At 39.8% G+C, this 25,202-nt stretch overlaps 2 protein-coding genes across 7 annotated transcripts in view; both read right to left on the bottom strand.

Moving 5' to 3' along the window:
- The window catches only part of vps13a (vacuolar protein sorting 13 homolog A), a 42,137-nt gene extending 24,738 nt beyond the window's left edge, over positions 1–17,399 (bottom strand). For 2 of the 6 annotated variants that reach the window (XM_086314482.1, XM_086314483.1), the window contains exons 1-38: positions 17,195–17,399; positions 16,381–16,424; positions 16,240–16,282; positions 16,044–16,139; positions 15,664–15,765; positions 14,337–14,446; positions 14,075–14,134; positions 13,927–13,986; positions 13,532–13,612; positions 13,182–13,227; positions 12,665–12,792; positions 12,372–12,478; positions 12,041–12,212; positions 11,314–11,376; positions 9,049–9,181; positions 8,837–8,931; positions 8,544–8,686; positions 8,177–8,378; positions 7,970–8,084; positions 7,468–7,604; positions 7,240–7,372; positions 6,738–6,855; positions 6,250–6,394; positions 5,799–5,907; positions 5,524–5,699; positions 5,114–5,270; positions 4,898–4,977; positions 4,733–4,792; positions 4,322–4,520; positions 4,004–4,120; positions 3,728–3,831; positions 3,370–3,537; positions 2,855–3,162; positions 2,593–2,740; positions 2,290–2,461; positions 1,876–2,003; positions 1,518–1,744; positions 1,134–1,390 (exon numbers count right to left, since the gene is read on the bottom strand). In XM_086314482.1, the coding sequence (XP_086170608.1) occupies positions 1,134–1,390; positions 1,518–1,744; positions 1,876–2,003; positions 2,290–2,461; positions 2,593–2,740; positions 2,855–3,162; positions 3,370–3,537; positions 3,728–3,831; positions 4,004–4,120; positions 4,322–4,520; positions 4,733–4,792; positions 4,898–4,977; positions 5,114–5,270; positions 5,524–5,699; positions 5,799–5,907; positions 6,250–6,394; positions 6,738–6,855; positions 7,240–7,372; positions 7,468–7,604; positions 7,970–8,084; positions 8,177–8,378; positions 8,544–8,686; positions 8,837–8,931; positions 9,049–9,181; positions 11,314–11,376; positions 12,041–12,212; positions 12,372–12,478; positions 12,665–12,792; positions 13,182–13,227; positions 13,532–13,612; positions 13,927–13,986; positions 14,075–14,134; positions 14,337–14,446; positions 15,664–15,765; positions 16,044–16,139; positions 16,240–16,282; positions 16,381–16,424; positions 17,195–17,294 (4,843 nt within the window). In that variant the 5' untranslated portion in view covers positions 17,295–17,399. Of the gene's footprint in view, positions 1–1,133; positions 1,391–1,517; positions 1,745–1,875; positions 2,004–2,289; positions 2,462–2,592; positions 2,741–2,854; positions 3,163–3,369; positions 3,538–3,727; positions 3,832–4,003; positions 4,121–4,321; positions 4,521–4,732; positions 4,793–4,897; positions 4,978–5,113; positions 5,271–5,523; positions 5,700–5,798; positions 5,908–6,249; positions 6,395–6,737; positions 6,856–7,239; positions 7,373–7,467; positions 7,605–7,969; positions 8,085–8,176; positions 8,379–8,543; positions 8,687–8,836; positions 9,182–11,313; positions 11,377–12,040; positions 12,213–12,371; positions 12,479–12,664; positions 12,793–13,181; positions 13,228–13,531; positions 13,613–13,926; positions 13,987–14,074; positions 14,135–14,336; positions 14,447–15,663; positions 15,766–16,043; positions 16,140–16,239; positions 16,283–16,380; positions 16,425–17,194 lie in introns of all 6 variants that reach the window. The other 4 variants (XM_086314479.1, XM_086314480.1, XM_086314481.1 and 1 more) reach the window with 4 other exon arrangements.
- Positions 17,400–23,509: 6,110 nt separating this feature from the next.
- Positions 23,510–24,739, bottom strand: LOC147317491 (C2 calcium-dependent domain-containing protein 4C). The gene has a single exon (XM_086312926.1). It carries the CDS (start codon positions 24,737–24,739, stop codon positions 23,510–23,512), a length of 1,230 nt encoding a protein of 409 aa, XP_086169052.1.
- Positions 24,740–25,202: the final 463 nt, after the last annotated feature.

Raw genomic sequence — 25,202 nt, 5'->3', positions numbered from 1 at the left:
TCCATAGTAATTACATAAATTGCAAAAAAGTGCAATAAACTACAAAAAAAATTGAAAATCGCTTTTGTTTTGTTTACATATATTTCTACTTGGAGAAATTTAAGAGGTTTATCCCTCAAAACTTTAAATACAATAAAGTTGCAAAAAATAGTTTCCCACCACAGGAAATTTATTTTGAGTGTCTTCATAGTTTTATTTTGGAGATACAGCAATTTTTATATACTGCAGGAAAAACAAAAAACAATCCTATGATGCAAATTTGCAAAGAAAACAGCATGTGCATCATTTCACTGTGGGAAGTGTTACGAACAGCTGATAGGAACGGCAAAGCGTGTTTCTGGAATATTATGTTTTTGTTCCTGCAAGCGCTTTTTATGCAATTTTTGCAAAGCTATATGTGGAACGAAACCGTGCCCGAGGACAAGCTGATGGCATAAGATGTAAGTACAACTCCTCCGGTTTCATATGCAAAACAAATTATTGCGCTAGCTTACACGGTTCAGGTTCTACAGGGATTTAACAATAGTTACGCAAAACGGAGCATGCAGCTCTGACCGGCTTTAAAGGGTTAACAATGACTTTAAAAAAATAATATAAAATAGTGTGCAACACCACTGAAGTTTTTTTTTTTAAACTCTCTTTTCAACCAACGGCAGTCACTCTCCAAATAACTTCTGCTTAGCTTTCCGAGCTTCCCTCGGGTCCTCTTAATCAGCGGTCTCCAACCTTTTTTGCGCCACGGACCGGTTTATGGCCGACAATATTTTCACGGACCGGCCTTTAAGGTGTCGCGGATAAATGAGGGAGGGGCTAATAATCGGCTCAGTCATTTTTAATGATCGTTGAAAGCCCAGATCGTAATCGTGATTAAAATTCGATTAATTGAGCAGCCCTACTTGATAATCACAAAACTCATAATCTAGACTCACTATATAAATGTATATAACATCTATATTATCTTAAAGCATCTATAAAATGTTGTATTGTAATGAAATAGTCAAAAATGAAAGTTTTATAAACATAAGGCAAAACAAAGATGGGAATAATTTGGCAGTTTAAGCTTGTCGATTAAGAGAACTGACATGATTTCGGTTAACTAGATTAAAACATTAAAACTGATAAAGTCAACTCACCAGACTCTTTAGATGTGACCGATGAGTTAATGTTCTTCTTATCGCCAGCACCAGTACTGTTCTTGGGTTGTGGCACTTGGGCAAAACCCTGCTGGGTGGCCTTAAGGAAGATATCGGCCACCGTGAGCAGAAATTCCATGCTGGCACATAGATACACATCCTGCACCACTGTATCTAAAGTGGTGCCTTCACGGGTTTGACGATAGCTCACTTCCACCATGTTGTTCTGTTCTGCACCAGGACACATTGCCATCATCCTAGAGAAAAACAAAATAGGACTATGAGAAAAAAAGAGTGAACACAATAAAATAATTTACTTTACACTGATCCGTCAAGACATGGCTTTTTTGTGTGTGTCACTAGCTTTATAAGTGGTAGCCGTACCTTGGGGTGATACTTTTGGCTTTTGGCCTCTTGTCGTCTAGAAGGCATTCAGCAAGTTGTACTGAGGCCTTCATGGAGCTGTCGGAGTACATGTGGACAGAGGTGGAGATGGTGCCCAGAGTAAATTCTGCTAGCTTCAGCTGCTCATCATGTGGGTCTGACGGCTCATGTTGTGGGTGTGACTGGTCATGATGTGGGCCTGACAGCTCACGTTGTGGTTCTAACTGCTATTAAAAACAGAAATTACACAGACTTTCTTTACTAAACGTGCCTCACAAAATACAGACTGACAAGTCTAATTCTATGATGTAGTTATGACTTGTGTATGTTTGTACATATGTAACAGACTTGGCATTACCTTATCCTCATTGGAGCTGTACAGAACCACAGTCAGTGAGTCAAACTTGAAGTTTAGTTTCAGTGTGTTCTTTCTCAGCTTGCTGTTTTTCTGTGTCTCTACAACAGCAGCTGTCACCACTGTGTTACCTATTAACAGCATAATCAGAGCGCAGAGTTCGGATTAAAAGACAAGCTACTGGATTTTAGTCAGAATTGTGCACTAATTAAGGAGAACATGTTTCAGATTTCATTAGCTACATAGTTTTGTGTAAGTATGCCCTGTCAAACAACAACTCATCTGTTTTTTGTTTTCTGTTGTTTTTTTGGTAAAAAGTTATCTGACCAGGCTGTTAAATCATATGTCTATATTTAAAGCTCTACCAAACACACATAACCATATCAAACATAACCATATACAACAACAACAACTTACTGCTGGGTGGTCCAGTGGTGCCAGACTCCTGGGAGTCTTTGTTGGATACAGAGTCAGAGGACGGGTCAGTGGCAGGCAGAGCAGCTGGAGGTGGACCAGCATCAGACTTCTCTGACAGGTTCTCATTCAGAGTCCTCAGGACAATGATCATGTCATTCTGGCATAGGAGCAGCTGTTGGGAACATAGAGAGATGATTTTGATAAAACTATTTTTAATTCTCAATATAAGCCTCTACACAATCGTGGGATTAAAAATCAAAAAAAAAACAAACAGGTAAGATATATGAATATATATATACTTACACTCATGGGCTTTAGATGGACCCCAATATCTATGTCAGGTATTTCGTGGTACCAGCTGGAAGATAGATTTCTACGGATTTCCAAGTCTAGGCTCACTGGCTTCAGCAGTTGGATCTCTTCTTCAAAACGTTCATTTTTAAATTTGGCTCTGAAAGGAACAAAAACATAGATTTACAAAGGTCTGTCGGAATACTGCAAATTCTAATCAATCACAAACACAAGCATGCATATTTTTTAAATAATACCTCCCACAGAAACTGACCTGAACATCTTAAGGTCAGTCAGTCTCACAGTCATTATATCCACAACAGGTGGGATGCTGGCATCTGATTTACAGGGTTGCTTGGCAAAACGATTTTTGATAGAAAGCAGACCAAGGTCAGCTACAATGCCATTTGATGAAGAGGAGGACTGGGGGAGGAAGATGATGGGTGCATTGAAGTGGACATCAAGAGCGATCCGAGTGGTCCGTTCAGCCAGTTCTTTCACGCCTGATGCTGCTTTTTCTGCAGCCTGAACTGTTACCTCAGTTAGTGCCTCTTTAGCCTCCTGGAAGTTATTGACAAACTCCTGTAAGGAGATGGGGTGGGGAAAAATAATTAATTAATAAGATCAAGTTGGAATGCAGAAATATACAGAGGTAACGTAAATAATTATATTTATAATTATAATTTTATTATTACCTTATCTAATAAATTAAAACACCACTTCAGTTTTACATGTGATAAAAATTGATAAGAGCAACAGATTAATTCTGCCCAGAAACGTGATTCTTACCAGTATAGATGAGAGAAACTTGTTGAGGAAGATGACCTGAATGCAGCCCACACTTAGTGTAACAGTAGTGTCAACGTTAGACATGTCCAGATAGGCATCTCCTTCAGTCGCATCTGTATAGTTTACCATGTGGAAGTGAAACACTTCCTTATCTGCTATGGACACAGCCTAGAAAAAACAGAGTGGCACAGAAAAAGTTGTTATTCAGATTTGCCTGTGCCACATGATCAGCAAGTGACACAAAACAAAAACATAACAAATGAAGACCAGAAACATCAATGCGGGAAACAATGACCATTTCTTTTGTGTTTTTTTTTAAGTACAATGGTAAACATTCATAAGCACTAGCAGTCGGTACCTTTTTGTAAAAAGCTTCTTTGTTACAGTCCAGAATCACAATGTTCTTCAATTTGGCCGAAACCTCCATCCCCTTCTTCCTCATCAGGACCTCGGAAACCAGACCTAGACAATTACGAAAGCCCCAAGTTGTACAATGAATTGAAGATTTGACTAGAAAAAGTTCATTAGAAAACTCTATATACAGCAGAGTATAGCAGAAATAATAAACAATTAATAAATCCTATTGAAAGCACTGCTAGAGTACCTAGTACACAGAAAACTCTTTCTTTCATACCTTCAATACTGATCTCTGAGATCCTGGCCTTCTGTCCTCGAATGAAAACTTTAAGGCAGCGGAGATCAGTTTTGATATGCAGATTAACCACATCTGCAAATTTTGACCTTTTTGAAGCTGGGGGAAAAAGGTGAAGGACAAGAAATAAAGACATTACCTGTGAACAGCTGCAAAAAAAGGAAATGTATTTCCAGTGTAACATTTAACCTTTGATACTGCTCTGAAAATCTGTTTCATTAACTGTGAAATATCTGCTCTAGTAGTACAATGTTCTCATAAATGGTGAGACAATAACAGCGTGCAGATAATATCAGTTACGTTTTTTCTTGGTTACAGCAGTTTCCTCCTTTTTCTCTTCCTCCTTCTCTGCTTCAGCATCGTCTTCCTCAGGGATAGTGGGAAGCTCCTCCTGCTGTCCTTCCTTCTTATTAGATTCAGGAAGGAGCTTACTGAGGAAGTTCATGGTATTGAGGAGAGCCTCCGTATGGAGGTGAACATCCAGTGATGAAAAGGTCACCTGATGAAGAAAATTAACCTTTTTGTCTGAAATGATATTTTGATTCTTCTACCCATTATTAATAATTACTGTAGAAGAAACACTGCTGTTAACTGTGGCCTATTTCATCATCTCTCAGCATGCCCTAAATAACATCATGCTATAAATAACAAAATGGGAACATTAAGTAAATAAAATAAATATTATTGCTAGGTTATTAACATTTCCCTCACCTTGATGAGCTGCTCAGTGTTATTATATTGAGACTTGAAGTCGGGACCATTCTTGTCAGCCTAGAAAAATTCATCCAATCTTTAAAATTAAGGTGATTTTCCACAGTTTTAAAATATTTATAGAAAATATTCTGAAATGTTTTCACGTAACGTATCCCATATTACTTTGATATACTCCAGAGTGAGCAGGTCGACTTCTTTGTTGTCCAGTGTAGTGATCAGCTGTACTTGCTTGTCTTCAGAATCTGTGCAAGGAAAAAACAAAACATGCCTAATAAAAAATTAAGCAAAGACTGCCCTGATGATTTGCACATTTTTATTAGGATAACTGTAATCATCAAATGTTTAACAAAAATTAAGGCGTTGCTGGTATCTACTGACCCATGTATTCAGGACACTTGAGGCAGATCTCTCGCAAGTAGGTATTAGACGTCATGTCAAAGGTGCGCAGCTTCAGCTCAGTGCCCAGACCCTCTATATCTAAGTGGAGCACCGTAACCTCCATACTTCCAGACAAACGACAGAGCTGAACAGAAAACTGGACAAAGAAGACAGAGAGACGATGGAAAAATGGGAAAGATGGTGATAAAGGTGGTCACAAAAATAAAAGGAGGTGGAGAAATTTAACTGAGGAATGCTAAAGAGAAAAGGCAGAGTTTGAATTTTCTTTTTCTTTTTATCTCACACAGAAATAACTAAAATGACTGATAACAAGGTTAAATAAAAATAATTCTTACAGAATTTAATAACTATGTTTAATTGTGCAGAAAGGGAAAAAAATATTTTTGTACCTCACTGATCTCAAATGTCATAAAGAAGTCAGTCATGTTCTTTTGTGCGTCTTCCTTGATGAGACTTTTTCTTTTGCTTGCATCGACATAGCGCAGCGGCATGGGATTGTCTGGAAAAAATGGTTTCTCCCCGATGGGAGAGCTGGGCGCATCATAGAACAGATCCTCCTCTGACCCTGGGATATAATTAAAAAATAAACACAATCTGTGGTAGGAATACACACAGGATTTTTAAAGATATTTAGCAGTAGGACCAAAACAAAACTGTGTCTTACCTAATGAGGTGATGCTGATGGTCTCACATGACTCAAAAATGAGAGAAGAGCGTTGATCAAAGTTCAGAGGTTTTCTGGGAGTGAGATGAGGGGTGAAAGACTGCCTAGGCTAAAAAAAAAAAGAAAATAAATAAAAACAGTTGTATTAACAGTGTTAGTAATAAAATCTATCTTTACTTTTACTAGTCCGGCAATTCCACCTCAATATTCAACTATTTGTATATTCATTCAATGCAAAACCCTCAAGCCTTCAAATTTGAGATGTTTTTCTTTTGTTTGCTTGTTTTGCTTTTTTTTTTTTTTTTTTTTTTAAATTGGGGAAAAAATGAACCATCTCAGCTGAGGCTTCCTTCTCATTCATAGCAGCGATCATCATAATTCAGTTCACCCAACTGTTGCCAAATTTTAGTGAAATCCAGAGAGGACCATCTCCATAACCCTCTGATCTTACCTTTGGAGTTGATGATGGAGCATTGCCACGTGTAGCAGGTTTGCTTTCAGGCAGCGGGATACTGTCCACCAGCTCCAGAACACTTCGAAGTTTTACATCAGAAATACGAAGAGACAACAGAGGAAGCTCTCCAGACATCTTATATCTATAAAACACATACACAAAGATGCAAACAAAACTTACAACCTGAAACTTAAGCTTACGTAATACTCTTAGCTCTGGTCCTTACAAGATAAATATTTTAAGTTGTGTATCTGAACCCGCACTATATTTATGAATATTTACTAGTGTTAGAATCCGTCTTCAATACTGCACTTTTTTTTCCTGTCTTTTCTCTTTTCTTTTTTTTTACAGTGAAACTTTTCAGGGGGGAGGGGGGGAAAGAAAAGTATTAATTTCTCCAAAGAAAAGGGTTAAGAGTAAGTTCAGATTTTCGTACAAAGATTTCATTTAACCATCAGTTGACTGTCAACCAGAAACATACTTACTTTGGCATGCGGGAGTCTTTGTTGATCATTGCCCTGCTAAAAACCACCTTTAGATCCACTGGCTCTAGGATGTGGAGGGGTGACTGTTTCTGTTTGCGGGCCTTTTTCCAGTTACCATCTATCACATAAAGATAAAGTTTTATTATTATTTATTTTTACTGAGTCCAAACAGAGGCAGAGTAAAAACAAGAAATATGTCTGTTGGATCAATGTGTAAGTTTAGCAATATCCCTTCCAGGACACAATACCTGAAATCAATGGAATATTTCTTTGCTAAGACATAGTAAAGCCATTAGAGCTACAAGTGCCAATCACTTTCATAAAGACATTTCCTCAATGCTGTCTGTATGACTTTTTTTGCTGTGTAAAACCTATCAATACAAACAAAGCCTAAGCTTAGTGATTTTTAAACAGTAGTTAGAATAAAAACAACACCTCATCAATCAACATTATGTGTATCAGTCAAAAATGTGTTACAACTGTGTTGTGTATGTGTGTGTACCTGGTTTGCTATAAAGAAACTGTAGGCTTTCAAGTTGTACATCAAAGCTATCGTAAGCTCTGGACATGATGTCCTCAATGTTGCTGGAACTCACACACAGCTGAGGTAGATGTTTCCTGCTTTGACTGGACATCTGTAAAACCACAGAAACATGAAGGCATATATTGGTAAGTTACCTTGGATTTCCAGCCTGCTGTCAATCTTTATTCACATTTGACACTTCCCCACCTTGAAATGACCAAGATCCAACAGCAAGATGTTCTGAGTGCCATTGTAAAAACCGGTCTGTGGAATGATCACGTAGGAGGCCATCAAGTTCACCTTCAGGTCGAGAACCTTCTGTGTTTCAATCACATACAGTAAACCTGAAATATAAAATGTTAATAGGTTATCAATAGTAGTTTTGTCTCCAAAGGTGGGTGAATCTTATTGTTGTGGGATTCATAAAATTAACTAAATGTGTGGTTTTGTTTAATGAACCCTGAGATTCTATTAATTTAAGTAATGTTTAAATGGCAAATTCACCTAAAAGTTCTAATAAGGAGAAAACTTCAATAATGAAAAAAAAAAACTTGAAAAATCTTCCAAAGCCCTCAGGAAACAATCACTTTCAAGAACATAAACAGGAAGACTAAACAAGGAATGTAAACATTCGCCCATCAAAGACGTCCTTAGAGATCCTAGAAGATTAATCATGATAGCAGATATCTGCAGTTTATCTTAAACTCACCAGTGGCTGTGCGGTCTCTAAACTGCTCCAGTTTCATCAGGGTTGCATTCGTGAGCTCATCCAGCTGCATGTCATCAGGAGGCCTGAAGAACGCTGATATGCTGTTCACAGTTATCTACACAGACACACAGAGTCAAATATGTATATATGTACTGCTTTTGAGGGTTTTTATTTTTGCTGCTCATTCACACTCAGTGAACCACTCACAGCATCATAGATGATTTCCAAGGGTTGTGATTCTACGTGAAGCCGCTGGTTAGCGCTCTCGTCCAGGGGGTTGGTCTCAAACAGGATACAAAGCAGTGGGGTCCCTGCTCCTATGGCTGCCTTCCTTGATGAAAGGAGAATTGGTGGAGGTTGCTTATTGGTGAGGCCAGTGACCTCAAACAAAGTAAGCTTGGCTGTGATTCTGGGAAGAAAAGAAAAAAACAAAACAAACAACACACACACACACACACACACACACACACACACACACACACACACACAAGCTAGTGTTATCAAGTATCTACCCTTGTGGAGAAAAAAGACCAGCTACAAAGTTGTTATTTTGTTTTAGAAGGCTGGAACAAACTTGATGGCTTGTGCTCCAGGTCTCTGTGTGAGTGTGGAGTACAGCTCTCCCACAGTCAGCCTGATGATCTCGTTTTTGTCCTTGTCATCATTAATTGACACGGACAGTTTCTCCATGTGGAAGTTGACCTTCATGTTCTCAAACTTAAAGATATGACACAAAGAGTATAAAGATAAAGTAACAGAATACTTGTTTTTTTTTTACAATTGTAATATTTGCTTCTGTGCGACAGATAACCAAGTGGAAGTGTATTATTAGTAATTGAGGGGGTGTCGTGGGGGAAAGTGACTCACATCCTTTGGCAGGTTGGGATTAGCAGCAGTCTCGCTGTATCCAATGGCAGTGTAGAGTTTGGCTTTCTCAGCAGGGGTTAACAGCTCATCAAACCCTGACACAGAGATGGTAAGAAGAATAAATGGAACGGACATAGGAGGAGTAAAAAAGCTAATATTACAGGCTGTTACTACAAAGACATTCCACATGTACATGTCTATCTGTAACCTACCTCCAGTCTTAACTTCTTTTCTTTCTGTATCAGGCTGTGCCCCCCAGTTCCACATCCAGCTGATCCAACCCTGAGACTCTTCTTCCTCCATCTTCATCCCAGGACGGTAAATACGCAGGCCTGCTTTACTTGCCTAAAGAAGGAGACGAAACAAAATGTCAAATGCTTCCCCCTTTTCACTTTTCTGAGGAAAGATGGCAAGGAAAAAAACCTGACCAGCCCACAAATGATCTGTTAGCATCATTTATCCCTCAGATGGAGGCCCAACCCATTTTCTAAAAAAGATTATTAAGGTAGTCGGTCCTGACATTTTAACTATTTTTAATAGTAGTCTCAGTTCTGGAGTAGTACCAACTGGATACAAGCACGCTGTAGTGCAGCCAATAAACCGAACCTTGATTCTTCTGTTCTTGCTAATTTTAGACCTGTTTCCAAGCTTACGTTTCTGTCAAAAATTCTAGAAAGGATTGTATTTGAGCAGCTCCAAACCATTCTAAATAGTCATAATATTTTTGAGAAGTTCCAGTCAGGCTTCAAAACCCACCACAGCACAGAAACCGCCCTCCTAAAAATACTTAATGATATTTTATTAATCACTGACTCAGGAGACCCAGCTGTGCTCCTGCTCTTAGACTTAACTGCAGCCTTTGATACTGTTGACCACAGCATTCTGATCTCCCGTTTGGAGCAATGTGGTATCAAAGGTATCCCCTTGGAATGGTTTAGGTCGTACCTCTCCGAGAGGACTTTTTCCGTGAGCCTTGATGATTTTATTTCTTCCCCAGCTCCTTTTACTTGTGGTGTCCCGCAGGGTTCCGTATTAGGCCCAATTCTTTTTTCAATCTATATTTTGCCCCTAGGCCTGATCTTTAGGAAGCATAACATCTGCTTTCACTCTTATGCCGACGACACCCAGATTAATCTTCGGTTTAATAGAAACACCTCCACGCCCATGGAATCGCTAGTCAAATGTCTTGACGAAATTAAAACCTGAATGGCCTCAAATTTTCTTACCTTCAATGAGGATAAAACTGAGGTAATTATTTTTGGACCAAGCTGTAATTTCAATGCGCCAGATTTGGACTTATGTAACCTAACATGTGCTGTTAAAACGCATGTAAAAAACCTGGGGGTTTTCTTGGATAACAAACTTACATTTGAGAAACAAATTAATTCAGTTGTCCAGCGGTCCTTTTTTAAATTAAGGCTCCTATCCAAAGTGAGATCTTTTTTATCTTTTAAAAACTTGGAACGAGCAATTCATGCGTTTGTTTTATCTCAACTGGATTACTGCAATTCACTATATGTGGGTGCCAGTCAGTCCAGCTTGGCTCAGCTCCAACTTGTACAGAATGCTGCAACTCGCCTTTTGACTCGTGTGAAGAAACACCAACATATTACTCCGGTGCTTGCTTCCCTTCATTGGCTTCCAGTGCGTTTTAGAATTAAATTCAAAATCTTACTTTTGACTTATAAAGTGCTAAATGGCCAGGCACCGGACTATTTGTCTGACCTTTTGCAACTTTATACGCCCTCTAGAGCCCTTCGATCAAGTGATCATCTACTCCTTACCTTACATAAGTCTAGGATGGTTCAGAGGAGATCGGGCATTTGCGGTTGTGGCACCAAAAATGTGGAATGATCTACCTCTCCACATTAGAAAGGCCCCAACTGTTACTCTTTTTAAATCGCATCTTAAAACACATTTTTTTACTCTGGCTTTCGAAACTGTATGAGAGTTGCCAATTCTTTTATCCTAATTTTCTTTTAATTTTCTTACCTGTTGTTGTTGTTAATGTCATTGTTTAATTGTTATTTTGTACAGCACTTTGATCAACTCCCTGTTGTTATTAAATGTGCTTTATAAATAAATAAATGAAATGAAATATAAGAGAAATTGTGCAGAATATGTAAATTTACAGTTAACGGCACAGTGCTGCACCTTCTGGAACCATGGCAGCCTAATCCTCAACCCCCTACATTCCTTTGCTTACTGTATAATTATCGATTATGTGCCTAATTTGGCCTTTTGGCTTGCTGGAACAAACATACGCCAGCACCAAGTTGCTGAGAGGCACTGTACTGTGCATAGTTCCAATGAATCTCAAATTGTTGTCCTTTTTTATGGATTTGTGCAACAACTTGAGATCACAAGACAAAGCGCAAAATGTGATCCAGCCATTACAGTTTGATCAATTCATAAATCAGACACAAGGTGTCTAAGCTTATTGAAGTTCTCTCAGTTATGTGATACAAAAAGCTTACCTCCACTTCAGCCTGCTGTCTGGCCAAAGTGATGTTAAAAATATCCAAAGTCTTCTCGGGCTTCTAAGAATAAACACAAAAGAAATCGATTAGAGCTTTCACTAGATTCTATAATTACTACAGTTCTATTTTTGGGGAAATATGATACTAATAAAAATAGAGAAGAACTTGAGAACACATTTAATTTCAGATGTTAAATTCAATTATTTTCAAGTCTATCTCAAAAACTCAGCATCAAGCTCTAATGCACTTCAATCAGTCCCTGTAGGCTTGAATACTAGATATCTTTGTGAGCAATTATGGCTAGAAATATGACAGACATCACTTTAGAAAGCTACTGAGAAGTAATACTATTGTAATCAATTACTTCCATATTATATTAGCTTTACTTTTGACATAGGCCTTCAATTATGATCACTACAGTCAAGTAAAGCAACTTTCGCAAGCATTTGTCTTATAACAGTGACAACAGGTATGAAATGTATATTAAAACAGAATTACTGGTAATATTAGTATATCAAATTAAACTCAAAACTTTCACCTGTCTAAACTGTTTATATGCAGCAGGGAAATATAAAAAATTATAATAATTATAATAATTCAAATGTTTTAGTCTTAAGACAATAATGTGAAAACATAGACTAGAAAGGCAAACAGTCCCATAGTCTCTCTGTTTATTTCCTTTTTCCCTTTTCCCTCTCCCCTGTTCAGTTTAGTTCCACCCCACCTCTAAGTCTTTGAGAACCTCATCGCTGGGTTTCTTGCTGGTGATCTTTGTCTTGTAGAGCTCTCTGTAGCTTTTTACCATCTGCCGGTGTCGGCGAATGTGTTGCCATGACCACATGTGGAGACCTGGCTTCACATCTATCTCCAAGACGCCTGTGATCACATACTTCCACCTGGAAATCAGGGAATCAATGTAACAATTTGTAATACTAAGTGGACCGAATGTAATGTGGTAAATGACATGTACATATGGGATCCAGTTTTTGAAAAAAGATTACAGAAACACAGGACAGAGGAAATGATGTGATAAATATGTGACAGTGTCTTCTGACCATGTTTTGGCGTTCTTGTGAACATGGACCTCGGGTCTGTACTTCCTGTATGGCAGATTACGTGACATCATATCCACTGAGCACAGCAGCTCCAAGATGCTAATGTACTGGAATAACAGGAAGTCAGCAATTACATCATCACAAAGTACTCTAGTGCAGTTATTATCTGACATTGTTTATGTAGTTTATCCTTAACAACCCTCTTTAGCTCTCTCTTTCTTATAATATTCTATTTTAATGAAACTTTAACACATACAAGTTTAAACATCTCTATCACACACACACACACACACCTGGGCTTTGTTGAGTTCAATTGCCACCTCTCTGAGATTGACCATCAGGTCCACTTTAGGGGAGGAGAAATCCACATCTGACCTGGGATTCATCCGCAGTTTTGCATCAGCTGAAATGGGGCGAAAAACTGTGGAACAGCAAAAGGAATTAAGATGATTTAAGAATTGCAAATGTGAGCATTAAGATGGATTCACTACCTTTTGTGCTGCACATTGCAAATTTGCATCTATCTATAAAGAACTTAAAAAACTTTACCAATGTTGTCAGTTCAAAAATATGTAACCTGTTGCCTTAAAGTGAAACTGAAAACAAAATCTGTTGAGATGTGCTGAAAATCTGGTCTCGTGACTCAGTGGTGGTGAATCAAACTCTGTGAATCACCCGGGGGGGGGGGTTGGTGCTGCAGTGGCATTGCATATCATCACAAATCATTTCTTCATCACTTTCTGTCTGCAAAATTTTTCATAGACGTTATGTAATGTGCTTTGAACTTAGTTCCACAAGAATGACACTCACTGAAGTCGTGAGAGGAGTGGACGTCCATGCTGCTCTGGAGATGTTGCTGTAAGAACGCAGAGGAAGTGAAGATTTATTTACATACTGTTTTTTTGCTTTGCTAATTTCTTGGCCTCCTAACATATTTGATTTCTTTTTTGTTTTGATTTAACTATAATGTATGGAAGAAACCCACTACTATATCATGTGTATGACATAGTGCTAAATGAAACACCTTTACATAACTCCTGTGTAACCGAAGATCTGTGCCCTGTGTGATCACAACATAACACTAGCATTGTGTCTTCCAGGAAAATAGGAGATGGCTAATTCCAAGTACATATTAATACGTTAATAATACAGTGACTCACCAGGGCCCGATCTGAAGTGTGACTGGAGAAAAGTACTGAGTTAACATTCCAGTAGGCAAACAGGTTATCTAGTTGTACCAGCTGAGAAAACAAGAAAGATAAAGCAATTAGTGATGAAGCTGTTTGCGATTACAAGAAAAAAAGCTGACAGTGTTTGACAAGGACTTCTTAAAGTTTTGCTTATGCTCCAAAATTATGAGGAAATAACACTGCTGAAAGAAAAATCAATGAAGTTTTCCAAGAGTTAGTCTTTAACTTCAGAAAACTACTTTAAAGCCAAAAACAAATGCTATTAAACGTGTATGTGGTATTTTTTATTAAAAACACCTACCTACCTTCCATACCACCTGTACAGTGGTGGTAAACAAGGTCGATAACATGGTTGGATTTCTTACCTTGAAGAAAAACTTGGACTTCTCATCTAAAAGACTGGGTCTCCACTTCGCGTCAGCTGTCTGTACGGTCAAACAAGCAGTGAGGTTCATTAAAAGCTTAATATCTAAATGTAAAATAGCATATAATTTGACAGGAAAGACACATCACCTGAAGGCTGAGGTTTTTCAGTGACACTCCAAATGACAAAGGGCAGTTTGGATTTGTTACCTGTCATTAACAAAAAAAAGGAGGAAAATAAAGAGCTAAGCCTTATGGTGTGGTTAAGACAAAAAATAAAATAAAATCAGTTCTTCTATTGTAAAGTGCTCTAGAAACAGTGTTTAGTTCATTTAAAGTGGAAACATGTATAAACTTGAAGGACCATAGATAAAATTGTACATTATTATGGTAACTCAGCTTGAATACTCACATGATCTTCATAGCGCACGTGGATGTTAGAGATCTTGACTTGCAGGTTTTTAATGACCTGAGTGACAAGCTTTTCCGTAAAAGTGTCCTGTTTCTCAAGCTTGGGATTCTCTGTAAAATGCAAACGATTTAGGTTTTGAGGCTCCAGCAGGTCCCAAAAATTCCTGAAGATTTTCTCTAAAGGACCTTCGATACACATTCACTGTGTATTTCTGTATAATTGGAATGACATTCAGCTGGCCTTAGCTCTCATGACTGCCTGATGAACTTTACAGATAACTAAATTTTACTTTCAATATTTTAATGATTATTTCTGACCTTTCCTTTTTTAGCATGTACGCAAATATTAGCTTACATAAGAATGTCAGTGAATCACATTGCTGTTAATAAAGCTGCATCTCAAAACGTTTTAAAAAAGAAAAAAAAAATAGTACACATTTTTATTTAAATTTAGAAATACAATACAAACCTACACTGTATTTTCACCTACATGCTGTAAATGGCAAATTTACAGCAGAAATTAAGATACAACACTTTTCACCTTGAAAGAGGACATAGTGTTATAAAAAGAATAGCTTGTAGATAGGCAGATACTTGTGGTGAGGAGTTTACACACTCATCATAGGCATGGAATGAATGCCATTTCTTTTTAAACTCATCAAATATGTATGTTGTACAAATCTGGAAAAATACCAGTTCAAAGACATAATTAAGAGCCCAAATATACCCTGATATTCATGTCCAAGATGAGTGGTCAATTATTAAGTCAATTATCAAGGATAGATTTTTTCTAGCTAATGGCAAATGTATATTGTTGAAATGACAAAACCAGGCTGTCCCAAAATACAGCAACACAGCAGTCTACCACTACAAGGAAAGACAACTGCTGAAGTGGTGTGATACTCAAGTGCTAAACCACACATAACAGAAAAAGGGTGAAAAACGCTGGCTGCACAGGAACTCGCAGCCATACAAACCATGACCATATGACATTAAATCTGTGTGTGTGACTATACGACATATTTTATAAATTTTGATATTGCTTGTTTGTCTATGCAAAGTCAACACCAAATGTTCTACTGCCCACTGGCTCACGCACTGGAGCGCATGACTTATGTTTACACAGCCAGAGAGCAGCAGATGAGAGCCAACAGGAAATATCAACATTTGGAGTTTTTTCTCTAAGAACCTGTTGACCATGACAAAGGCTGTTTTCATACAAAACCTACAGGAAACACTGCCATACAAACAGATACACACTGAGGAGCTTTTCTATAGTAACGTGTTTACAAAAAACCTTAAAAAATAAAATAAAGATGCACCCTGACCTTGCTCAGCAGCCTTCAGCTTTGTCTGCTCTATCCGCTGTAGTTCCCTCTGGCGAGCCTCCTGAAACTGCTTCTCCTCCTTTTCTGCATCATACTTTATGCCTGAAAGAAATAGCACCAGAAAAAATGTGCATCTTTCTGTATTATTATATTTGATAAATACTTTTACTTTAATAGAATTAAATTATTTTAATGTATTTTTGAATCTTTAAAACATATTAACACAAGTGGCTTACTCAGCTTACCAAAGGTGTCCAACAATATTCAGCTACTGTGTGTCTACTAAATGTGGTTTTTCATTCATTTTATACACTGCAATGCCTACTGTGAATACTTGGATCAAATTTGTTTATTTTGATGCACATATTAAATCATCTTACTTGCTGTGGGAACTATAAGCAGGTAGACACCATCCAACGTGGCCTCCACGGATTGTGTGTATAGGTTCTTCCATGGTATCTTCAGTTGGAGACGCCCTAATCACAAAAACACCCAAGTAAGAAAAGGTTCTTCTGTACAAAGGTACTAAACTAAACAATTATGGTCAGTATGAGCCAGAGTAAGAGTAAGTCTTACCTATATGACCAGCCTTCACTTTAAAAGGAATATCAAGTTGGCTCTGCAACAAAGCACAATGAATAATAAATAAACACATATCTGTGAATGCCAGGATGTAATAACTAATGCTGTTTACTCACACACTTAACTGCAACTTACCAAGGCATTTTCCTTTATTTCAAGATTATTAAGCACAGCATCACCTAGAGGGCCAGGAAAACGTTGTTACTATGGTAACAGCATTATGGCTTACCATTTGGGTAAAGTGTAGCTCATATAGAAACTCAATCTAATTAAAGAGGTTTCAGGACTTTTGACTTAATGCAACTCGCACCATAGAGCTCCAATAATTCAAATCAATCGTAACACATTATTCATAGACATACTACTCATGTAAAACAGTCTATGAAAGACAACTCGTTTTTATACATTTGTTGATTAGAGAAGCTGGTATTAAGATAAAGTTTGGTAAAACAAAGTACTTAATGGTTTGACTTAGTACTAGTTTTAAAAATTGATCCAGGTTCAGCGGCTAAAGCCAATTTTCAAATACTCATATTTGTGTACAGTGCCAAAGATTTCTTGGAACGAGTGGGTACTTAGTATGAAGCACAGTACCGAGTCATAACCTGGCTGTGTAAAAGGGTGTGACCTCGAAATGCATGATTCCCAGACGCTCGTACGCATGCAGTGCTCAAACAGACTTGCGGGAGCAAATAAGATAATAAAAAAAAAAGATGACTGGAACAGTCGGAAATAACGCTGTGTTTCAATATATCTCGATGTCAACATTTGACTGCACTGTCTCGTTCACGGTGAACAGTTTAAACTGGTTTGGGGACGCGTAAAGTGACACTAACAGCTTCCTCAGCTGTTAGTGTCATACGCCTGGTGGCTAGCGTACGTTAGCATTTAGCTAGCTAGCTTAGAGAGCGAGCTAACCAAGTAAAATGACAAACACAAGTTCAGTTACCTCCCCATATGCCGAGCTTTAGCTGCGAGCTGTCAAGGTTGACAACGTAGTCCCCTAAAAATCGGTTGAGGACATCTACAACCACGCTTTCGAAGACCATTGTGGCGTTTCTCTCATCTGCCTATCACCATGTTTACATCCCGACGAGGACTCGTTCAGGTTCAGCGTCAGATTAGGACGTCTTCCGGGGGTGGGCGGTGCTTGACGTCACCTGTAACAGCTACTTCAGGAAACAGTACTAAGAAATGTCAAAGCCGTTATTTAATGGGATAATAATAAACTACACCCATACTTGGGAAATTGGCTATGAGTAGCGTAGTCACTGCCCTGAGCTGCACAGCACAGTTGTCTTACACCTAGAAGGTCCTGGAGTCTGAATCCAACCCTTGCTGGGGCCTTTCCATGGGATGCTTAGAGGTTTTTTCCAGGTATTTAGGCTTCCTTACACAATTCAAAGACATACACGAGATGAGGTTAATGCGTGTGCCTGAAATGGTTCTAATAAGTGTAAATGTGAGTGTAAATGGTTGTCTGTCTGTGTTAGCCTTGAAACAAAGTAGCAACCTGTGTAGGGTTTACCACTTGCAACCCTGATTTGGATAAGCGCAAGACAGTGGATGAATGGAAGGATGGATTACATCACACCCATTACATCTTCTTGCCTACGTTCTGCTACACAGACAGACTCCTCTACAAGAACAAAGCACCTAGCTCTAAAATTAACCTGTTAACCTGACCTAGGCACATCAGAGGATCATCCCAGCACACCAGAATAATTACATATAATGTCATTATTTTGATAATTCAAAAGTTTAAATGTGTCCAAACTCCTCTGTGCTTATACAACTATAATACCATTACCTTAGTTGTGTAGTCATGATAGTAGTGTGTTTAAAAGCATTAAAATCCACCGAAACATATATGCTAGATTTTAAGAAAGAGTGTCAGTGTGATATTTTGAAACGCTATGTCATAAGCCTGAAATTCCCTGGCTTCCTCAAAATGGTTCACTTATCTCACAGTCTCGCTGACTCCAACATGCAACAAAGTCTAATGCTGTTTCATGTAGGTGTTGTTGAGCTTTTGGATAAAACTGATATCACTCCAAATGAAGGCTTGCAATAACGTTTAGTTGCTATTATATGAGCTCAGGCAACTACTGCTTCAGTCTTTATGGCTGTTTTTGAAATTATGGATCATGAGTTTCACAGTATTAACTTGTATTGAGTAATTTCAATAGATATTAACAAACAACCTTTATTTGTCACATACACAATCATACAGAGTACAACATGTAGTGAAATGCTTGTGTCCGCGCTGCAGATAGGCTGCAGACGTGCCACTCCAGGGCTTGGTTTTAGCATGGGGGATCTAGCCATACTACTCATGTTACTGGATACAAGAACTTGCGACTCCCACTGCAAAGGTGTGTAGTCTTACCACTACACTATCCAGCTCCCACACATATTGTTATGGTTTTGAGTGGTTCTGGACTTTATGATGTACTCTTGAGTATCAGAGGTGTATTATATTCGGGTTCTATATGTAAATCTTTGTTTACGGTATTTCCTAGTGCTTCTGAGTTTTATTGTCTATGTTTCTTAGATTTTAGTCTTTCTTTAGATTCTGCTAGCCCACTAGATTCTGTGATACATATACGTTCCCCCAGTCGTGTCCTCGTATCTGTCAACTCTGTCTGTGCTCTGTCTCTGTGGTTGTCTGGTCTCCCCATTTAGTTGTGTCAAGTTATTCTTGTCTCCCCTGGTCAGTCATGTTTCTGTGTCTGTTTAGCCTTTTGTCTGTATCAAGCTCACATGTCCGTGTCTCTGCCTCAGCGTTATGTTTCCTGTTCTGTTTTGAATGGTAAATGGTAAATAGCCTGTATTTATATTGCGCTTTACTAGTCCTTAAGGACCCCAAAGCGCTTTACATATCCAGTCATCCACCCATTCACACACTGGTGATGGCAAGCTACATTGTAGCCATAGCCACCCTGGGGCGCACTGACAGAGGCGAGGCTGGTGCCACCGGGCCCTCTGACCACCACCAGTAGGCAACGGGTGAAGTGTCTTGCCCAAGGACACAACGACCGAGACTGTCCAAGCCGGGGCTCGAACCGGCAACCTTCCGATTACAAGGCGAACTCCCAACTCTTGAGCCACGATCGCCATGATGCCCATGATGTCTCTCATCTTGTGTGCATTATGTTGAGTTTTGCTTCCTGCTGTCTCAGTCAGTTTCTGTTTGGCTCTGTTCCCCATGTGTCTCCGCTGTGTCTCGTTACCTCATTATTTAATATCTACATTTTCCCATCTTGCTGTGTGCTCTCTTGTTATGTGTTTCCTTGTAGCCAGACTTTCCTAGTTCCTTTAGTTTTATATTTTGTATCATTCACGCTCGTAAGATTATAGAAGTAAATCTGACTTTTTAAGTTAAGTTTCCACGTTTCTAAGTTCTTTTTTTAAGGTCAAGGGTCATATTTTTTTGGCTTTACGAATGTGAAATTGTAATAAATGAATAAAAGAAATCACTTTTGGAATCAAATTGAATCACTTAACTGATTTATTCAGGTAATTTAATTGTGTCAGCAGAAGAAACATTAGTACGAGGAAGACTGGGACTGAGACTGGTTTTATGTGGTCTGATTTGTATCCTCTAAGATTTCTAACTGCTGAGTTCAAAGTTCTGGGCACAAGTCATATTTACAAACCTCTACAGTTCAGACTTCATCACTCAGTACAGTGTTTAATATAAATGGCATAACAGGGCCGTACAATAGAGTAGCATGACAGAGATAAACAGAAGAGAGCGTATTTGGATATGGTTCAGCAGAGAAACAGAAGAGCTGACAGTTTTATGCTGAACATTACCAAACAGCTGCCTATTTGTACATCTTAAACAGCAACATTAACATTCAGTGCAGGCACATATTGTGACCATCTGATGAAAGTACAGTAAGTGTGCTCTAAACTCAAAGCTCTGCTGAGAGAAATATCTGCTTAACAGCTAAATGCCTTACTATGCTCAAGAGCTCATTGCTAACTAACATATTTGCTCACTGGTTGTCTCCCTTTTCAACATTTTCCTTTTTACACATTTTAATAGGTTTTTGGGGTTTTTTGGGTTTTTTTTGCCTGTCCCGTTTGGATCTTTAGCCATCAGAATTGTTGTCTGAAGGCCAAGAAAGATGCCAAGTGGATTTACTTTACCAAGTGGATCATCATGGCCTTGCCATATTGGTCCATTTGATTGACCTTTATTATAATTATGTATTTATTTTATTTTCAATTTTTAAAGATGGGACAGACATGACTGGGGAATAGGACAGGGAGAAAGAATGAAAGAAAGAGAGGGAGCGAAAGAAAAATAGAGAGGAGAAGAGATGGTGAGAAAGGGGGGAAGAAAAAACAAACAAACAAAACACCTGGATCACCTGTATGGAGATAAAAAAAAAACAGAAGATAAAACAAACAACAAAGAGCAACATAATAAAACCAACACCATCACAATAAACTAGCTAACAGTAGATAAATTCAAATTCAAATTCAAATTTTATTTGTCACGTACACAGTCATACACAGTACGATATGTAGTGAAATGCTTGGACAACTGCTCGTGACCTAAAGAAAACAAAAAAGGAAAAGGCTATGAATAAGATAGGAAATAAATATGAAAAATTAAAAAGGGGTAAATTTAACTAAGAAGGAATAAAATATAAATTAAGGTTAAAAATGAAATAACTGTACAACACAAATTAGAATGAAGGGTAAATTTAACTGGGAAGGAATAAGATAAAATATATAAATTAAAGTTGAAAATAAAATAACTGTACAACAAAATACACAACATAGAACTATATAAGAATGTATGAAGAAATCTAAATATAAATAAATATATACACAATAACAGCAGCTGTACAAGTATTAACCGGAAATGAAGAATATAGTGACCAGTGTTGTGCAAAAAAACAATGTGTGCAAAAACAATGTCCAGAATGTCCAGTGTGTGTAAGAACTGTATGTGTGGGTCAGTACTGTGTGGTGGTGTGATTGAGAGACCGTATCGCCTGCGGGAAGAAGCTCCTCCTCAGTCTCTCTGTGTTGGTCTTCAGGGAGCGGAATCGCTTTCCTGACCTCAACAGAGAGAACAGTCTGTTGTTGGGATGGCTGAGGTCCTTCACGATCTTCCTGGCCTTGGTCCGGCACCGCCTGCTGTAGATTGAGTGCAGGTCAGGGAGCTCGGAGCGGATGGTGCGCTCAGCTGACCGCACAACCCTCTGTAGAGCTCGTCTGTCCTGCATGGTGCTGTTCCCGAACCAGGTTAAGATGTTTCCCGCCAGGATGCTCTCTATGGTGCACGAGTAAAAGTTCCTGAGCACCTTGGAGGGCAGTTGGAAGTCTCTCAAGCGTCTGAGGTGGTAGAGACGCTGTCGGGCCTTTTTCACCACGGTGTTGATGTGACAGGACCATGACAGGTCCTGCGTGATGTGAACTCCGAGGTATTTGAAGCTGTCCACTCTCTCCACTGGGCACTCTTTGATGACAGGGGTCTGGTAGTTCCTCTCCTGCTTAGTGCTGAAGTCCACTATCAGCTCCTTTGTCTTACTGACGTTTAGAAGGAGGTTGTTCCTCTGGCACCAGTTCTCCAGATTCCTAATCTCCTTCAGGTAGGCCGTCTCGTTGTTATCAGAGATCAGGCCCACCACGACGGTGTCGTCAGCAAACTTGATGATGGTGGTGGAGCTGGTAGTGGCCACACAGTCATATATGTACAAAGAGTACAGCAGGGGGCTCAGAACACACCCCTGGGGGGCGCCAGTGGTGGAGGCTGAGACATGTCCGCCCATCCTTACTGCCTGTGGTCTGCCAGTTAGGAAGTTGGAGATCCACTGACACATAGATGAGCTGAGTCCCAGATGCTCCAGCTTGGTGGTGAGTGTGGAGGGAATTATGGTATTAAATGCAGAGCTGTAGTCTATGAAGAGCATTTTAACATAATTCCCCCTTCTAGTGTCCAAGTGAGTGAGTGATGTGTGGAGGAGATGAGAGATGGCATCGTCTGTGGAACGATTTGGACGGTAAGCAAACTGTAGTGGGTCCAGTGTGTCTGGTAGTGAAGAAATGATGAAGTCTCTGACCAGGCGTTCAAAGCACTTCATCACTACTGAGGTGAGGGCTACAGGGCGATAGTCATTGAGAGAAGCAGGGTGGGGTTTCTTCGGGACAGGAACAATGATGGACTCTTTGAAGCATGTGGGGATCACCGACTGAGATAGAGAGATGTTGAATATCTCAGTGAACACAGGAGCTAGCTGGTATGCGCAGTCTCTTAGGATACGACCTGGGATGCCGTCTGGTCCTGCTGCTTTCCTGGTGTTCACTCTTTTGAAGGCTCTCCTTACTTCATGCTCGGAGATGACGAGCACGTTTCCGGTGCTGGCAGTATCTTCCTGTCTGCAGCCGTTAGCGCCGCTAACACTAGCATTGTTGGAGACCTTAGCTGCAGCCTCGAAGCGAGCATAGAAAGTGTTCAGCTCGTCTGCCAGAGTCACGGCCGTGTTCGTCATACCGGTTGTTGGTGCTTTATAGTCCGTTATTGTCCTTAGTCCCCGCCACAGGCTCCTAGAGTCACTCTGTTGGAGTTGTGACTCTAGTTTCCTCCCGTAGCGCTGCTTCGCCTCTTTCACCGCCCTCCGCACGTTATATGACGCGGCTTTGTACGGGTCCATGTCCCCCGTTGTGAGTCCCGTGTTGTAGGCAGCGGTGCGGGATCTCAGAGCGTCGCGGATGGTTTTATCCACCCACGGCTTCTGGTTGGGAAACGTTGTGATAGACAGTAGATACTAAATATTACATGTTACTGTTTTTTTTGTTTTTGTTTTTTAATTTCACCTGTTGAGAATTAAAAAAGAAAACAAGCAGAAGAAAACGAGAGCAATAGAATAAACAACATCACGATGATATATGGGAATATAACAGTAAATACTAAATATTAAACATTATTGCACTGCACGTTGGATCGACAGCGCACAGTGTGCTTTGAGGTAGGAGCCAAAAAGGGTGTCGTTTGTGTGTGTGTGAGCACCCGTGTGTACACCTGTGAGCATGAACGCGCTTGTTTTTAAAAGGTTCCTTCATGTAATGATCTGCTAGAGGGCGTGGGGGGGCCACAGCCCCGTCCTCCAGGGCATGAAGCAGGTATGGAGGAGATCAACATTTTAATAGTTTTAAGACATCATAATTTTATCACATGTAATATACAACACATGCAGTTTTCATACTGTGATACAAAAAACTATTTTTCTGCCTGTTTATTTCAAATAAGCAGCTGAGACAGAGGTTTGGTGATCACTCCCATCACTTTCCCCCTTCTCAGAGTTCCAGCTGCAGCTTTATGCACTACTTTCAACCTAAGCTGCATTTCCATTAGATCTTTCTGACTCAGCTCTGTGAAGTAGAAATCTTCATTGAAAACTGGGCTCCGGCAGTTCCTGATGGTGGCACTCTCCTGCTGTTGCAGCTTCCCGGGAGTCAGACACAGACTCACTGCACAGTTCAGTGTCTGTCGGTCAGTATCACTCCACAGGCCTTCCACAGACACCACACGTACTCGGACTGTGGATAAGGATGACGACGACCTGTCGGAGAATTTGGTGTGCTCAGCGGAAAGGCGCACTCTGCCATGGCCCTGCAATGGGAGGACATGCTCCCGCTGAAGTCTTTCCTGGCACTGCAGAGCATCCATCGGGAGGAGGGCTGGTGGAGTTAGGTTGGCTGAGTTTTCCTCTAAGCTTGATGGGCTGCTGAGTGAGGCTGTTAAATCCCCTCTCTTCCACTTCCTCCTGCCCGTCTTACTGTCAATTAATGAAGGGCAAGATACTGTACCTTTAAGGCGGCCACTGCTTGATGAGACATAAAGGGAGGATTTGACACAATAAGGTGAACTGAGGGGAGAGGAGTCACTGGAAGAAGGTGTCTCGCTTTCTGTCTCAGACATACTCTTGCATAAAAACACCGGAAGGAATCCAGATAAAGTTTTCTTGGGAAGATTAGTCTCTTTTGCCAGTCTTGGTGCTGCAGTAGGCATATTTCTATCAAGCAGATAAACAGGGCGTTTTGAGTGGAACAAAGACTCTTTCCTCCGAGTGTTGGGGCTCTCATAAATTCCACCCAGGCCGTAGCTCTCTGCAGAGAATGGCAAAGGCTTCTTTGTAGCTTTCCAGGCCATTGATGTGTCACCATTTTTTGTCTTCACATCCTTTGTCTTTACATGCGTATCTGAAATCTGCCTACTCTTAGGAATCTGGTTCTGACCGAATACAAACAGTGGCTTTTCCTCAGCTTCTAGCAGTGGGCTTTGCCTGCGAAGCCGTGGAGGCAGACAGAACTCTGGGATCATGTCTGGGGTTAGGACATTGTTGTGCAAATTCCTTGAGAGGCTAGCCTTTGAAGGGAAAAGTGTATCCTCCTCATTCTTTCCAATGTAACGACTCAACTCCTGAGGAAGGCTCTCCATGCTCTCCCTGATCTTCTCAAGGACCCACATGGCTGTTTAATGTTGATTTAAGGATTTGAATGTAGTTCCCTTTCCCCACCTTTGGTGACAAGAGTAAAGTATTATTTAATCCAATATAGAAATCTTGGAACAGAATAGCACACTTTTCAGAAATAAAACAGTTTTGCCAAATGGTGAAATAATTTTTTTCTTCTTACCTTTGGGGTTGTGATGTGTCTTTGTCCAGAGAGAGACCTGCCTGTGTGTGTGACACATGTGTCAGTGAGGTTTTAAAGGTAAGGGTGAGGCTCTGTCTGACTGATCTGACGCCTCCGCCTGGATTAAGCAACATTTCCTAAGCAGACATACACAAGAGTACACGTAACAAACACAGAGTGATGAGTGTTTCTGGGTGGGTGGCAAATCGGAGTGATGTGTTTAGTTGTGCTGGAATGGTGCGATGCCAGCTTGGCATCGAGTTGAGACAAATTACATCATTACTCTAATGTCCATG

This window comes from Aulonocara sp. 'chitande type north' Nkhata Bay, linkage group LG12, assembly GCF_057382095.1.
Source record: "Aulonocara sp. 'chitande type north' Nkhata Bay isolate Kocher_YH1m ecotype deep benthic linkage group LG12, A_spYH_male_GT1.1, whole genome shotgun sequence".
In the NCBI taxonomy this organism is placed as follows: domain Eukaryota; kingdom Metazoa; phylum Chordata; class Actinopteri; order Cichliformes; family Cichlidae; genus Aulonocara; species Aulonocara sp. 'chitande type north' Nkhata Bay.
Note: the sequence above shows the minus strand (reverse complement) of the source record. Positions and strands in the feature narration are given on the sequence as shown.